Source organism: Sceloporus undulatus, chromosome 4, assembly GCF_019175285.1.
Source record: "Sceloporus undulatus isolate JIND9_A2432 ecotype Alabama chromosome 4, SceUnd_v1.1, whole genome shotgun sequence".
In the NCBI taxonomy this organism is placed as follows: domain Eukaryota; kingdom Metazoa; phylum Chordata; class Lepidosauria; order Squamata; family Phrynosomatidae; genus Sceloporus; species Sceloporus undulatus.
Window position 1 is genome coordinate 101,658,523 of NC_056525.1, and position 16,186 is coordinate 101,674,708.

At 39.1% G+C, this 16,186-nt stretch overlaps 2 protein-coding genes across 5 annotated transcripts in view; one reads left to right on the plus strand and one right to left on the minus strand.

Annotated features, from left to right (window-relative positions):
• Window positions 1-14,981, plus strand: part of DNAI3 (dynein axonemal intermediate chain 3) — a 60,883-nt gene extending 45,902 nt beyond the window's left edge. For 2 of the 4 annotated variants that reach the window (XM_042462191.1, XM_042462192.1), the window contains 8 exons: window positions 718-805; window positions 1,692-1,822; window positions 5,619-5,682; window positions 6,414-6,544; window positions 7,776-7,980; window positions 10,091-10,182; window positions 12,589-12,711; window positions 14,378-14,981. In XM_042462191.1, the coding sequence (XP_042318125.1) occupies window positions 718-805; window positions 1,692-1,822; window positions 5,619-5,682; window positions 6,414-6,544; window positions 7,776-7,980; window positions 10,091-10,182; window positions 12,589-12,711; window positions 14,378-14,527 (984 nt within the window). In that variant the 3' untranslated portion in view covers window positions 14,528-14,981. The other 2 variants (XR_006103428.1, XM_042462193.1) reach the window with 2 other exon arrangements.
• DDAH1 (dimethylarginine dimethylaminohydrolase 1) overlaps window positions 1-16,186 on the minus strand; it is a 336,716-nt gene that overhangs the window by 93,817 nt on the left and 226,713 nt on the right. The window lies entirely within an intron of this gene.

Sequence of the window (16,186 nt, forward strand, 5' to 3'; positions counted from 1 at the left end):
CAAAAATGATCTCAGACTTGCTCCATTACATAGTTTTTTCAGAAATTGCTTTGATGTTTCTAATGTTTTAATATGTGACTGCACAGTGCTTGAAAAGCACTAAAAGAAATTACACTGGAAAATCAGTGTCTGCACTTAATCAAAGCCGAGTAACAGCTAAATTGATTAAAATATCAAATATGTGAAAGAACTGTGTGTGGAACGACATGTTTATTGTGTCTTTTGAATTCAGCACCCGTTAAATCATTTATGTATTATTATACATCATATATGGACTGTATAAGTACATTTATTAATTGTGAATCAATTGTCCTGTGTTTGTAATTGTATAACCATATTGTGAACTGTTGTGACACCAACAATAACTAGTTATTTTTGAAGTTTCTATAAATGGTTTTCATTATTGTACAGTCACACATTTAGATATACTTTATAATCAATATATGCCTTTACAATACATTCCTCGATCCACTCCAGATATTATTGTGCTTTGTCTGTCAGAGGGGTGAGTGCTGAGGTTTCCCCTGTGTGTTGAATTGTATTCTGCAATGTAAACACTGTATTTTTAGGAGCTCTGTGTTTGCATTAGAAGCACCTTTTAGCTTCATTTTCCAATATCAGTCTCTTTCTGGACCCGTGCAAAAATGATGTAACCAGATACATTCATTCTTTTTTTAATGGATTGTTATTGCCATGTACTCTCTATATCCTAAACAGGTAACCCTGCCCAAGACACATACAGGTGCGGAATATAGTCCAACAAAAATTAGCTTTAAAGAAGAACACTATCACACCAAAATTCAAGGTAATTTGATTTTACATTTCATGTTTGGGAGAAATTTATCTTAATAATTCTTAACGCCCTCTGGAATACCCTTCTACAAGAAGCAAGCCTGGCCCCCTCCTTGCTTGCCTTTTGTTGGCAAGCAAAAATGGCTTTATTCGGGCAGGCTTTTGATGTATAATCATGGGATGGTTTGGGTGGTTGTTATATAGGGTGGGTATCATGGTTTTAGTGTGGTTTTAATGTCTTGTAATTTTATATTGTTTTTAGATGACAATTTAATTGTTTTATTGTAATATGTTTTTAGAATTTTTATTTGTGAGCCACCTTGGTTCCCTTTGAGGAGAAAGGTGGAATAGAAATCAGATAGATAGATAGATAGATAGATAGATAGATAGATAGATAGATAGCATAGCATAGCATAGCATAGCATAGCATAGCATAACTGTGTGACAGAAGGAATAGAGCACCTCCCCCACATCCAAAGACAGAAGTATTTCCCAAAAGTACCATATAGTTTCAGTGAAGTTTATTCTTCAAGGTGGGGGGTTTGATACAAAGCAGGTGTTAAATTAAGACTCTGTGATTCGTTGATCCCTTCACCATCAGCTATGCTGCTATGGCTGATAGGAGTGGCAAGCCAACAACATCTGGAAAGTCACAGTTGCTCACTGTGTTAAATGGTAATATTGAGTGAGTAGAGGTATGAAGTCTTTCAGTTTGCACAGAGGTCTTTGTCAAGCAGAAGGAAAAGCCACTTAGCAACTAGCACAATGCAGTTGAAAATTATTTCCATCACCCCACTTACTAACATATTTACTAACTTACTAACATACTTACTAACAAGTAGAAATGTTTCGTTGTATCACTTTTGTATTATAGTAGTGGTATCCATTTTGCTTTAAAGATAAAACACAACCCCAGTTCAAACCAGAGACAACTACAGAAAAACTGCCCTACAGTGAGATACAAACCTCAACGATGAAACCTCTTAAGATGTTAGAAAATATTACCAGTAGCTTTTTGGTTGGGACGGAAGTAAGTTTATTTTCGTGTAAATTACTGTTAATGACAGGAGAGATTTGAAGAATGCAGGATAATATATCTCTCTGAACAGATACTGTACTTGATAAACTGACAAGTAAATTCTTTGCCTGAATCTAGGAAGTAGGTACAGGTTTTGTACTTCCACTCTATGTATTCCACTACAGACTTGTAATGTTACTGAATTTGTAAAACTAAACCAATTTAAGTCATTTTTGTGGGTTTTTCAGGCTATGTGGTTGTGATGCAAGCCACAGATGCAGGCCAAACATCAGGAATATATTATTCCAGAACATGGCCACATAGCCCAAAAAACCCACAAAAAACTATGGATGCCAACCATGACAGCTTTCAACTTTCCAATTTAAATAATTTAAATCCAAACAGGTATATAGTCAGCCTTCCATATCTATGGGGGGTTTTATCCACAGATTCAAGCACCCATGGGTTGAAAATATTTTAAATATATATAAAGTAAACTTTGATTTTGCCATTTTTTATAAGGGACACCATTTTACTGAGATAGTGTATTTAATGGGACTTGAGCATCCACAGATTTTGTTATCCTCAAACAAAACTCCAGTGGATACCAAGGGTCCACTGTATTTATAAGCATACAGAGATAAACCAACAATACATATAATTTAGCCTTGCTGGTCAATGACCGAATAAATTTTATATATATATATAATTTAGGAAATAAATGAAAAGCTAGGAGTTTCTCTAATCTGAGTCTATATGTTGGAAGTCTGCTGAGATGACTCTCAAAAGGTTACTAAGGAGTTTATCAGACAAGGGGAATTGGAAGTATAATCCAATGGCAATCTGAACACAATCATGGGGTTTAACGTTATTGTGTGATAACCTATTACACGCAAATTCGGGCAATGGGAAGTCAGTCCGAACGCAATCATGTGATTTCACGTTATTGTGTGATAGACTGCCACACGCAAATTCAGGCAATGGCATGCTATTTTTGGGCAATGGGAAGCCAGTTTGAATGCAGTGTGCATTCACGTAATTGCGCTAAACTAGCGACTTTAAGTGAATGCGTTCTGGCCCCACTTTCTTTTCATTCGAATTTAAGAGAAATTCCTACCATTTGATAAACTCCTAAGAATCAGCCTCCTGTCACTTACCTTAGTTCACTGTATCAGTTTGATATAGTTATATAGTTTAACTGCTATGGCTCCATCTTATGGAATCCTGGGATTTGTCATTTGGTGAGGTACTTAAAATTCTCTAGTTCCTTACCTTGAACTACAAAACTAGACCTCTCTGGAAAACAATTGTGAAATTACAGATTTCAAGATTCAATAGGATGGGGACAGGACAGTTAAAGTAGCATCAAATGCTAAAACTGTATGGTATGGAGACACCATATCAGAAGTATGATGCATAGCAATTCACCTTGGTAGATCTCTTTCTTTCTCTCATTAGTAGAGACCCTGGACAGGGATTTGGTCTGTGACTTTATCAAGCCAGCAGTTTATTTGGGGGCAAGGAGGAATAGTGGAAGACTTCAAAAAGTTACTGTGGATTGTAACCTTCAAAATGCCCAGCCAGCATGGCCATTGGCTGTTGGGAATTATATTCTGAGGCACTAAATACAAGATGATTTACCTTTTCATGTTTCCTAGAATCTCATATGTATGTTCTTTTACCCATCAAAAGAAGTCAAAGACAAGTTTCTGCATCTCATAAAAAATGTATGTAACTTAACTTGAGGTAGCAGATGCACAAATGCCTCACAGCAAGTTTGCAGCCTTTAAAATCCTTCTATACTGGAGTCCCTTTCTCTAGATTCGAAGCTGGAGAAGGCAACAAATCACAAGTCTTATTAACATGTAACCCACACTTTCCTAGCACATAAGATTAGTACCGTTATATGTATAAATTATTAGATAACTAGATGATAGATAGATAGATAGATAGATAGATAGATAGATAGATAGATAGATATTTACACACAACACACAAACAATTCCGCTTCAAAACTCACTTCATCATCTCATGTCATTAATGTTTCTATCTGCCTTTCTCCCAAGAATAGGAGTCAAGACAGGTTACAATTATATATAAAATTACAGTAAATATAAAAAGAGTGAATCCTCTAAAAACCTTTCTCAAAGCTTTTGACTATCTCCTTATCCTCAACGCTTATGAGTCCAGTCTTATTCTACAGAACACAGAGGGATTTACTTAAAATCAAACATACTTAATATTGTGATGTGAATGGAATTAAATCATGAGAAACTACATCTGCTTGCATTTCAACTCTCTATCATCCTTTGTTTTCTCATCTTTCCATCCCATTCAGTGGTGAGCTTGTTGGATCTTCTAGACCTATCTTTTAGTGGTTGTTACCATTATAAGCAATAGGTCCTGCAGTACTAACGGGTACAGTTTCAATAGGCTCTTCAACATTTGGTGGCTGGCAGGCAATTTAGAAGTTTGTAAGACTGTGATAGGAATCATCACAAAGTGGCTATCATGGGAGGCTTTCCCCTTCACAAAATGATGGTGGATGTAGTCAGTGACCAGTAAAGCTGAAAGAAAGGTAATGGGCAGTGGCATCTTCACTTTTGGTGTTATCCGATGCAGTGGAAAGGGGCAAAAGCGCCCACTTGCCTCTTTTCCTTTGCTACCACTGCATGGCCTCCTCCTTAGGCAAAGCCAAGCTGGGCATGCTCACCCCTTGTCATTGACTATGGTTCTGAGGAGACGTCACCACTGCAGTGAAGCTGGGCACACTCACCCTTCTGTTTTACCACAGCAGCCTCTTCCTGGCCACTGTAGTGAAGCTGAGAGGACTGTGCTTGCCCCTTTTCACCCTGTAGTGGGAAGAGGGCCTGACCAGGTGTCACTTCTCTTCTGGGGTATCACCCAGTGTGGGCTGCACTATCTCTAGTGATGCCACTGGTAATGGGCCCAAATACCTACATAAAAAGCAGAAGGGAGAGCCAAACTCTAGCTACTCCTTTGAAAATAGAATGTACTCCAGTGCATATTCCATTGGAGAACACACTGAAATAAACAAAAAGAAAAAGAATCCCCCTTCCCATCCACAGGCAAAGTGTATTAATGCCTCAGCCCTTTCCTCCAAGCAAAAACCTATCCACACACCACATAAAAAAGGAGAGAGGCATCATAAAGCCATGCCCCTTAGTCCCCACCATGGCCAGCATATTTTTTTCGGGGTGGGGGAATGGCCAGAACATGCTTCAAAATGAAGTGCTGGCCTGAAGGTTCATGTTGAGACTATCTCGGGTGAAAAGACCTCTCAATGAATGTAGAGCGCCCTCTCCCAGTTTGCAGAACAAAAGAGCTCCTTATGATTGTATGCCTTATTTTGAATGTGTAGTTTTGCTCAGTATCTTCTCCCAGTTCAAACACACCACACACACACACACACACACACAGAGAGAGAGAGAGAGAGAGAGAGAGAGAGAGAGAGAGAGAGAGAGAGAACAAAGCAAAACAAAGAACTGTAGAAATGGTTTCTTTGCCTAGCTTTATCTCTCAGTCCATAAACACAGTTTGTCCATGCCAAAAATTCATTAAAAAAATAAAGATTGCATTATAAAGTACATTTTAAAGTGCCTTAAATTATCTAACAGTTCTACTGCATTATCTAGTTTTCAGCCCAAATATACCTAAAAATGTGGAGGCAGTGCAAGGAACAAGTTTTGATTTGCTAGCAATTTTAAAATTTCAAAAAGAATCAAAGTTTAACTTGTGACCAGTGTTTCATTTAACCTCCTGCTGTCTGTGTTGTGTGCCATTACAGGATGGTGAAATTCTTTGTTCAGACTGGAAGATGGAAAGAGATGGTGATTCAGGAAGACTGCTTAGTATGTGTTATATTTCTCAACATAGCCAAAGATTGCTGGGGAATCGGGGTAGTGATCTTTTCGTAAACCAAGGTTAAGATTTCAAATGCAACAGAGATGCTCATGTTCCTCAAAGGTTGCATACAACAACATTTTGAACCAGTGTTAGAAATAACTTGGCTGAACTCATCAAGGTAGCAAATACAGAGTTAAAAGTATGTTAGAAGTGTGGATGCATAGGGCAAAGAAAGAAAAGCAGAAAACAACTCTTACAAGTAGGCTGTCCTATAAATTGCTTGAACCTCCTGTTCCCAAAAGTCCCTATCAGCCTGGCCAATGATAAGAGATAATGGGACATAATGGTGAGGAATGGTGGATGTTGTTCATCAGCATCAGTCAAGAGAAAGGTTCCTAGCTCACAGCATCAACATGGGGCCCATGTAAGAGACCATGTAGAGAAAGAATGTTTTAAAAAGCAGTCTTAACAAAGACAAGTCAAGATTTTGCTCTAAGCATGTGAATGAAATTTGCAATACATCTTTCATAAATAAAGGGTAAGTAAACATTACTATGAATTAGACATATAAAAGACTGCCTTTTTTTCTCTTTCTTTGTGAGGGGGAGCTGAGAGCTCTTCATTTCATGCCAACCTTTTTATATGATGGAACTCCCATCTTGCAACGGATGGATAATATGAGGAGAAGACAAAAATGAAGGGTTGGATAAAATGGTTTACTTCTTCCTTTCTTAAGGCCAGAAGCCAAGCAACGTACATATCATCCATGATGGACTCGTTCACACTGTACAGAGGTCTCCATTTTTCAAAGACATCATTCTCACAGTTGGAGGCTGGAATTTTGCAATCTGGAAAGAAGGTGTTACGGTACGTTCCTTCCAAACTGAAAGTGGAAAAAAAGTCACAAATCCATTCCAAATATGAAAGGAGAATCCAAAGATGTGAAAGAAAAAAATAGGTTACAGCATGTTTTGAACTGTAAGAATCATAGAATCATAGAGTTGGAAGAGACCGCAAGGGCCATCCAGTCCAACTCCCTGCCATGCAGGAAATCCAAATCAAAGCATCCCCAACAGATGACCATCCAGCCTCTGTTTAAAGAACAGCTCTTCATCAGGGGAACATTGACTTATTTAACCATTCCTCTTCAGAATAGGATAGTACTTAAGTGGGATTAGGATCAAATGTGATGATACAGTATGACTTCTGTATCTGCGAGAACAGTACCTGTGGTTTCACTTACCCATGTCTGAAAAAATATGTTCCCTAGACATTTCTTAGGTCCATCAGCACAATTCTGTGGTATGCTTCTAGCAGAAATTGACCATCGAATCATGCTGGAGGACCTACAAATGCCTAGAAAAGTATTCTCTTTAGGAATCTTTATGTCCTCCAGCAAGACCCTATGTTCAATTTCCTCTAGAAGTCATTCATTTCAAAAGGGTTCACTATTACCTGTGGTTTCATGTTTCCATAGTAAGTCTGAGAACATATTCCCCATGGGTATAGGGGTCGTGGTGTATTTCGCCCTTTATGCTGGTGTTTTTTATTTAAAAATAATACCTTTGCATTGAATAGTTTGTGGAGTATTTACTACACCAATAAGAATTCCAATACATTAAGAATTAGAGTTAGCATTTGTGATTTACACTATACTTCTGTTTTCTTCTTCATGGTCTCTGTCACTCACACAAATGTATTATCTGTTCCTGTGCAGCATGTTTTGGAACCTTCTAGGTCTGTTATGTAAGTGCTTTGGCTGTAGCCTCACCACTCTCCACACAACTAATGGACATGCTTCTCACCTCAATCCTCAGTTCCTTGTCATCTGCCACAGCAGCATCAACTAGGAGCCTTCTCAACATTATTTCATCTTTGACTTGATGTTGCTGACTTGATGACAGCCTATTTTGTAAACTTCCTGATTTTCTACTGCCTTCAACTTTAATTTTGAAAAGATGAGGAAATTGGATTAATTTTGAAAGGATGAGCAAATTGTGCAATTCTGGGAAACCATCAAACATGCTGATGGAGAATATTAAATTTAAAGTTTTGATATATATTCATGTATCAATTTGATTTTGTGTTTTTAATTAAGAATGGACCACTTCTTGGGTCAAGCTGTGCAGCCAAGAGATATACTGTTGGACACTGGTCCTTATCGAGGCCAGGTGTTTTCTTCATTGGAAGAGAAGATGGAAATATTGACATTTGGGACATATTGGAGAAAACTCATGAACCGTCTCAGACCCAAAATGTTTGTATCGCTATGATTACTTGCATCAAGCCCTGGATTTACTCTTGTACGTCAGTGTTCAGTATTTTGTTTTGGTGCTGCAATTGTAACTTTGCAATGGATTTGGCTTTAGGACATGGAAGCTTGTATCCTGTTAGTCAACCTTAATGCCTGTGTCTTTCTTTTGTCAATGTGGGGTTTGTATTCTCTTCTCTCCATCACATGCTGCAGCCATTCTGTGTCTGGTGCAGAGCATTGGGTGACTGGAGAAGCATCTGGCTCTGTGTCAGTAGCCAGATGTAAAATTATTATGTCATCTACTGAGACCTCCAAAGGACTCCAGTGGACATCAGGGAAGGATATAATCATTTTGTGTGTGGTTATATTCTTAGCCAGGTGCTTCTCCAGTCCCCCAGCACTCTCACCAGGCATGGGATAACCACAGAAGGGAGGGGCTACATCAAATCTATGACAGATCTGGGAATCAGCTGAATGGCCAGCCAGTATAGCAGAGTTTCACATGCAGAACTACTGTGCTATACTGAACCATAAAGAATTGTGGCCAATAGTGAGTGACAAAGGAGATGCTGGCGTTTAGCAAAACCATGTTTTAAAAAGAGATAAAGGGTTGCATGTGCACTGCAGAAATAATATCATTTGATGCCACTTTAAGTGTCATGACTCGTTGCTATGGAATTCTGGGTTTTGTAGTTTTGTAAGATATTTAAACTAACAAGCTACAAATACCAGGGTCCCATAGCACTGAGCCATGGCAGTTAAAGCTGTGTCAAGCTGTATTATTTCTGCCATGCACATTCAACCAAAATCAATTCAAATGCTATAAATCTGTGCCAGATTCTTAGATTAGAGATACTGGCCATGTGATCTTCCAGATATTGTTAGACTGCAATTCTCATTAGCCTTAGACAGCACAGGCACTGGTGAGGGATGATAGCAGTCCAATAACATCTGGGTTACTAGACAGTGCTCCTCCTTGAGGCAGATGGTAATGTTAAAAGGTTCAGGATGGAAAAATATCTGGCAAGAGAGCAGCCTAATTTGACATAAAAATAGATTTGTAAAATAGCTCCATGTCTTCAGCAGCTAGTAATACAACAAAACAGACCAAGGGATACATGGCACTACAAACAAATGCAGGCAACAGAGTCCTAATTGCACTTTTTGCAGAAATTAAAGCTGCTTGCCATTAGAAAGAGGAGTTTGCACTATATGTTTGCACTATGAGGAGAAGGCAGAAGCCCTGTGGGAGAGTAGTTGGGGACAGAGAAGGAGCAGGCAGAGGTTAAGCATCTGCTTCATACTCCACCTACACTCTTTATCAGCACTAAATTTCATTCTGCCCATACATTAAAAAAAAAAAAACAGTGCTCGGTCTCAGATACATTGGCTGGGTTTCAGTTACATTCTGTGCAATGGCCGGCACCTAATGTCACAGTCATGGTTAAAAGTAAATGCTATTGACATTTTTAGACACCTGAAAATGATGAATTTGGCAGGACATTCACTGCTGATAGTCATATAGAGTATATAGGCATGAGAAAAAGATACCTTCTAGCTTAAGGAAGAACTAGTCAACCCACAACAGATATCTATCAGTAGGAGCATAACTACACTGTCAGGAGGTGCAGATGCAGCAGCCACCAGGGAAGTAAGGCATTGCAGGCTGCTTGAACCCAGCAGACTCCTGAGTGCCTTCCTTTGCCAGTGCTGTGAGACTCTAGAAAATGGAGATTTATGCAACAGTTTGCAGAATTCCAGTCAATGAGTCTTGTGGCACTTTGGAGACCACCAAAGTATGCAATGCTCTGTGGTTTTGCCTCATACCATAAGCTTCCATGAACTACAGCTCACATCAATCGTTGTGGTCTGGTGGGGGTGGGTACATAAGTGAAATCAGAAAGAAATCATATGTAGAAAGTAGTGGCAATGACATCATTAAGAGTAAGCATTCACAAAATTGTTGTGTATAAATTAGCACAATTAGCCTCCTCTGGACAAATCCAAGAAAGTTCAAGAACTGATTTTCAGAGAAAGATGATGAGTTGTTATCATTTATGATGCATTCGTTGACTATCAGATCTACTGTGCACAAATATGCAGCAACATTGCTGTTTTTTTAATCACTCAGTAATGTTATCTTCCATTTTCTCTTACAGCAAAGCAGCACTTCTTAGCCGTATCAGATGACTTTGGTACACTACATGTTTTAGAAATTTCATGGACACTAAGCCACCCTTCCAGCAATGAGGTCTGTAACTTGTTTCACAAGTCTTGGTGCTGCTGGTGTTGGGGAGCATGGGAGGGATATTGCATGGGGTTTTCAGGGCACTGCAAGTTGTAGTTAGCATTGCCATCTTGTGGCAGCCTATTGAATAGCCAACAAAGATGTGGCACATGTTTAGACCAGACAGCAGATATGTAGGCTGCCACCTTCATCAGCAGAACAGAGCAGCTGAGGTAGGAACAAATGCAGGGCTGTTTTAGAATAGAGACGGTTGTACCAGTTAGCTGTTGCTTGGGAAGGGTGCCCACTAAGCCCTGTCTCCCTCCTGAACAAACTCCCGGCAGCTGCATTTGTGGGACAATGGCACACAAGGTCCTTCCAGAGAATTGTCTTGTGTAACATGGAATTTTATAGAGGGCCTGGACTGCAACACTGACCATTTTTAACCACCTTCTGTTTTCTTACTACCTCCCCCACCTTTTTGCCTTTCCACAGAAAGTCTGTTCAGGAGATAGAAATTGAATATCAGCATAATACCCTTTGGATGGTAGTAGTAGGAAGTGTTCACCATGAAGCACTCAAAGTCTTTCCTCTAGCAAGAAATGCATGCTTCTAATTACATTTAATCAGGGTCCCCCACAACTGTTTTTTCAGGGAGTGGTGGAAGGGATTCCATATTGGCAAGCAGGCAGTTAACAATTTTGACTATTCCTTTGATGACCTTTTGGATCCCTTCCAACCCTTTCTGTGATTCAGATCTGATAGCCTCAAGTGTTGAAACTAGCTCTTAAGCACATGCCCAGCGTAGGCTAAAGTTACAGGGGGCAAAAGCTACTTTGTGAATGCTGATTACCCAAAGATGAGTCTGAGTTGCATTACTGTAGCAGGTCTTTCTTCTGCAGATTTATCCTTAGCACAGAAATCTGCTGCTACTGTCCCTGTTCTATTTACCATAGATGTCTCCAATGGTCACTGAGAGCAGGACAGCCTATCTTCTGCTATGATTTGAAATTCCCAGTCATACCATCCATCACAACAGCTATCATAATGCTGAGGGCACAGTCACAGGAAGGGCAAGTTATTTCCCCCATGTATTACCATTCAATTATTCTTTTAGTCCTACAAGCACAATGTGTAGTTATAAACACCCCTCATCTACACAGTATTTCTTGCATCTACAGTATAGAAACAATGCATTTTGACACCGCTTTATGTGCTGAAGCGCTCTCCTATGGCATACTTATCAAATTTACAGATGACACCAAATTAGTAGGAATAGCTAATACCCCAGATGACAGGATCAAAATTTAAAATGGCCCTAATAGATTGGAAAGCTGGGCTAAAGCTAACAACATGAATTTCAACACAGAGAAATGTAAGGTACTGCACTTAGGGTGAGAAAATGAAATGCACAGATATAGGATGGAGGACACCTGGCTGAATGAAACTACGTGTGAAAGGGATCTAGGAGTCCTAGTAGACCACAAGTTGAACATGAGTCAACAGTGTAATGCGGCAACTAACAAGGCCAATGTGATTTTAGGCTACATCAATAGTAGTGTCTAGATCAAGGGAAGTAATAGTGCCACTCTATTCTGCTTTGGTCAGGCCCCACCTGGAATACTGTGTCCAGTTCTGGGCACCAAAATTTAAAAAGGATGTTGAGAAACTGGAGCATGTCCAAAGGAGGGTGACTAAAATGGTGAAGGGTCTGGAAACCATGTCCTATGAGGAACGACTTAGGGAGCTGGGGATGTTTAGCCTGGAGAAGAGAAGGTTAAGAGGTGATATGATAGCCCTGTTTAAATATTTGAAGGGATGCCATATTGAGGAGGGAGCAAGCTTGTTTTCTGCTGCTCAGGAGAACAGGACACAGAAAAATGGATGCAAGTTACAGGAAAAGAATCCCACCTCAACATTAGGAGGAACTTCCTGACAGTAAGGGCTGTTCGACAGGGGAACACACTCCCTCAGAGTGTAGTGGAATCTCCCTTCTTGGAGGTCTTTAAGCAGAGTCTGGATGGCCATCTGTCAGGGATGCTTTGATTGAGATTTCCTGCATGGCAGGAGGTTGGATTGGATGGCCCTTGTGGTCTCTTCCAACTCTATGATTCTACGATTCTATCCTAGGATTCTATAGGATGGAGCCATGGCAGTTAAAGTGGTGTCAAACTGCATTATTGCTTTAGTATAGATACTCCCTAAGTTTGCAGCTGAGCAACTGTGTTGCACAAGAAGGTGTTGGATCACTCTATGTGCAGTATCCCAGCAAAAGGTCCTTGCAGGAGCGTAACTGGTGGTTATGTAATTCACCAACAAGATTCTGACTATAAGGCTCCTAGAATAGATGGATTACATGGCAGGGGATATATTCTTGTTACTAGATGTTTAATATGGCTGTCATAATGAAAGCCACACTGGGAACCTCAGCGTTCCAGTGTTCTTTATTACTTTGAGCGAGAAGTCAAGCACCTGGAGTTTGTTGAGCAGCGGAAAGAATTCCGAGAGCAAGAAAGAGTGGCCTTGGAGCATGAAAAGATGATGACGAAAATGGTAAGATCTTTTCAAGAGACCAAAAACTTTTTTTAAAAAGCTAGCACTCTTAAGATGTTGAATACTATTGGTCAAGTGTTGGAATGTACCAGTTCTTGAATTTGCAAACAGTAGAGGAACAGAATATCTTTGGGCTACAAGTTTGTTTCAGTGGGACTTTCTCTCAACCAAGGATATGTGCATTAAGTCTGCAGTGAAAGTGAATTAGTTGTGCTTTTATTCAGCATGTGCTAGTCTATAATATTAAGATATATTTTCATGGACCCTCTTCTATTATGATTTTTATCCTGCCTCGCGCTTTGAGGAGAGGTGGTAAAGAAATAAAATTTAGTATTAGTGTTAATGTTAATATTTTCCAAAATGTAATGTCTGCTCCACTTCTTGGAACAAGGAAAGCTCAGGAATCACTAATTTTATGGGGAAAGTAGGGACATTTAGAATTTTGAGGGATGTCATGGATGATGCTCTCAAATGTGACTCACAATATGGCTGCCATAGGGGTCTGTGACTGTTTTCAAGAAGGTGAAGTGGTGAGGCAAAAAGAACAGTAACATGCCAAAGAACCTAATACAGTGTAAAAGTGGAGTCTCAGTTCAAAACAAGAAAGCACTCCTTAGAATCCACAGTTTTCTGTTCTGTTTCATAGAAGGCAAACTGAAGTGGCTCAAAAACTAGAGCAAGAAAGATGGCTATAAGCCTCAGATGTCAAATCATATTTGCTCCCTCAAAGCACTGTAAACACCCATTTCACAGATTACAAACTGGTGATGGGGAGAAACTTATTTCATGGTTTAAAAAAACCACCGACACTTACAGAGGAAAAACAAAAGAAAAACTGCTAGAGATATATACATGCACAGAGACAAAATAGATACTACACCCAAACCAACTAGCTAACACATATACCACATTTTCAAATACTGCCCTTATACAGTTGGCCCTCTGTATCCATGGACTCTTTATCCACATATGCAACCATCCCTGGTTTGAATATATATATTTTCCACAAAGCAAACCTTGATTTTGCCATTTTAAAAAAGGGGCACCATTTTACTTTGCCATTGTAATGAATGGGACTTGAACAACCATGGATGTTGGGTATCCACAGAGGGTCCTGGAACCAATCCCCAGTGGATACCGAGTGCCCACTGTTCATGGCCATCTGTTCTGTTCATACGGGATATTTCCTCCAGTCCTTCAGCATGGTCCTTACTATACTGGGCACTACACCCTTAATATAAGCATGAAATATTAACAAGACCATCAACTATAGTGAGATTTAGGTCTCCACCTGTAAGGCTGCATATAGAGCAAATTTAGCCATTTGGCCCCAGTATCTGGAAGGGTAGTTCCCTTATTCCAGTTACAGCTACAAATTGCTATTAAGATACTGGCAGCAAAGTAGGAAAATGAGAGGAGGTGGATGAAACAGCGTTGTTTTGAAAGCAGTTGAAAAATGGTATGACACGGGATTAATTGGGATTGTCTCTACCAAATTGGGACAGCTGGAGGGTATGTTATCCCATATCTGAAATAGCAAATTCAGTGAACGGTAAATCTGCTTTACTATTAAAATGTTGTTGGATATTTAGAAGCACAGTTCTCTCCAAGTACATAAGATACTGCTGTCAATGCTCTTGCAAATTATTTTTTCCCTCCCTTGCAGAAATCAACTGGTGGTCAACGATCAAGAGAATTAATGGAAGAAAAGATCAATCAAGAATATTCAGAATTTTTGGAATTAGAGAAGAGTCTTCTTATTCGGCTTGGACTAGCGAAAGCACCAGATAAATTTAGCCAATCCAGAACTGGTTAACTATGTGGCCAACTGTTGTTGTCGTATTCACTCTTGAACAACATAGTTAACAATACTGTACTGTAATTCAAAAACGTATCAGGGGACCCCATGTGAAGCATTGTTTTGGAATCTACTGGGCAGTAGCACCCACTGTTCAGAAGGCATCACCTCTTCCCATTTCTTAGAGCCTTTAGCTTATTTTGAATTGAGAACTACCCAAAATGTTAAATAAAAAATACACACACAGGCAACATTTTGTTTGTGTTATTCAGTTATGTATTCACAATAAAAGCAACTCAGTTTGCATTATATTTAATTGATATGAAGTAGTCATTAATACAGATAGTACATAGACCCATCTCTGTACAGTCATATTAACTGCATAAGCAATCAAAACACAGAAAGGTCAAGGGGTTTATTTCACATTATCTTTTTAGGCATCCAGCACTGAAACTAGGCATCAGGTTTTTTCCAGACCCAAAGTCCTGCCTAGCAAAATAGTTATTAGTTATAAGAAAAGTAATCTTTCTAGTTACAGTACTTACTAAAATAGCTATGTTGCATTTTAAGGCATTTTTAGATAAATTTGTTTTCAGGTTTTATACCATTTTTAAAATTAATCTTAGGGCATTTTTTAAAAATATAACTATGAAAAGTAACACAAGAGCATTCTTAGATAGTCTGAACTGAAGCAGCAATTACTACCCATGGTCTCTCCCTGCTGGAAGGCCCTTTCTAAACATTACAATGAGCATATCATAATGAAACCCCTCATTTCTTTAATAATGTGGAATGGGAACAAATTAGTTTTTTTTTTTAAAAAAAGTAACTTCCAAATTCTAGGAAAACATTGAACAAAGCACCAGGCAAGAAAAGCTGGTCTAGAGATTGTTCAGATACTAGTTAGGAAAGCAAGGTCTCATCAATTAGCTTTAAAGGGTGTTTCTTCTTTCTTTGTTTCACTTTCCAGTTTAATATGTGATCTAGGACATTACTACATGCAGCTTTTAAACCGCAACTAGACCTGGGGGTGGGGGAGCATCTTTGGCTATACAGCTGGCCTTTCTTATACACTGATTTTTTTATACATGGATTCAAGCATCCACGGTTTAAAAATGTTCAAAAAAGTATAAATTTCAAATATCAAACCTTGATTTTCCATTTTTTATAAGGGACACAATTTTTCTATGTCATTATATTTAATGGGACTTGAGCATCCATGGATTTTGTTATCCACAGGGGATCTTGGAACCAAACCCCAGCGTATAACAAGAGTCCACTGTATTTATCACACAGTGCTTCTGACCCATCGCTGCTATGTCGCAAGTGTGTTTGGGGCATCACTTTTCACTGATGGAGGAAACCCATCGATGACCTTCCAATCATGTTAGTCCTCAGGTGCAAAATGTCACTGCTGGGGCATTTGAAATACTGACAATCTTGCGGTGTCACAGTCTCTTCCTCTCACTATTCTCAAGCAGCCTGACTGCATTTTTTTGTTTTTCTATTTATTTTCTCTAGTTTGAAAAACTTACATTGCAGCAGCAGAGCTCTGGAACTACATTAAAAAGTTAAAATAAAATATACTGAACCTGAAAAGGTTATTCAGGGAAACTTCCAAAGTACAGATGCATCTGGAGTTGAAAGAAAGGTGTACTTTGCTTGTAGCTTTTACCA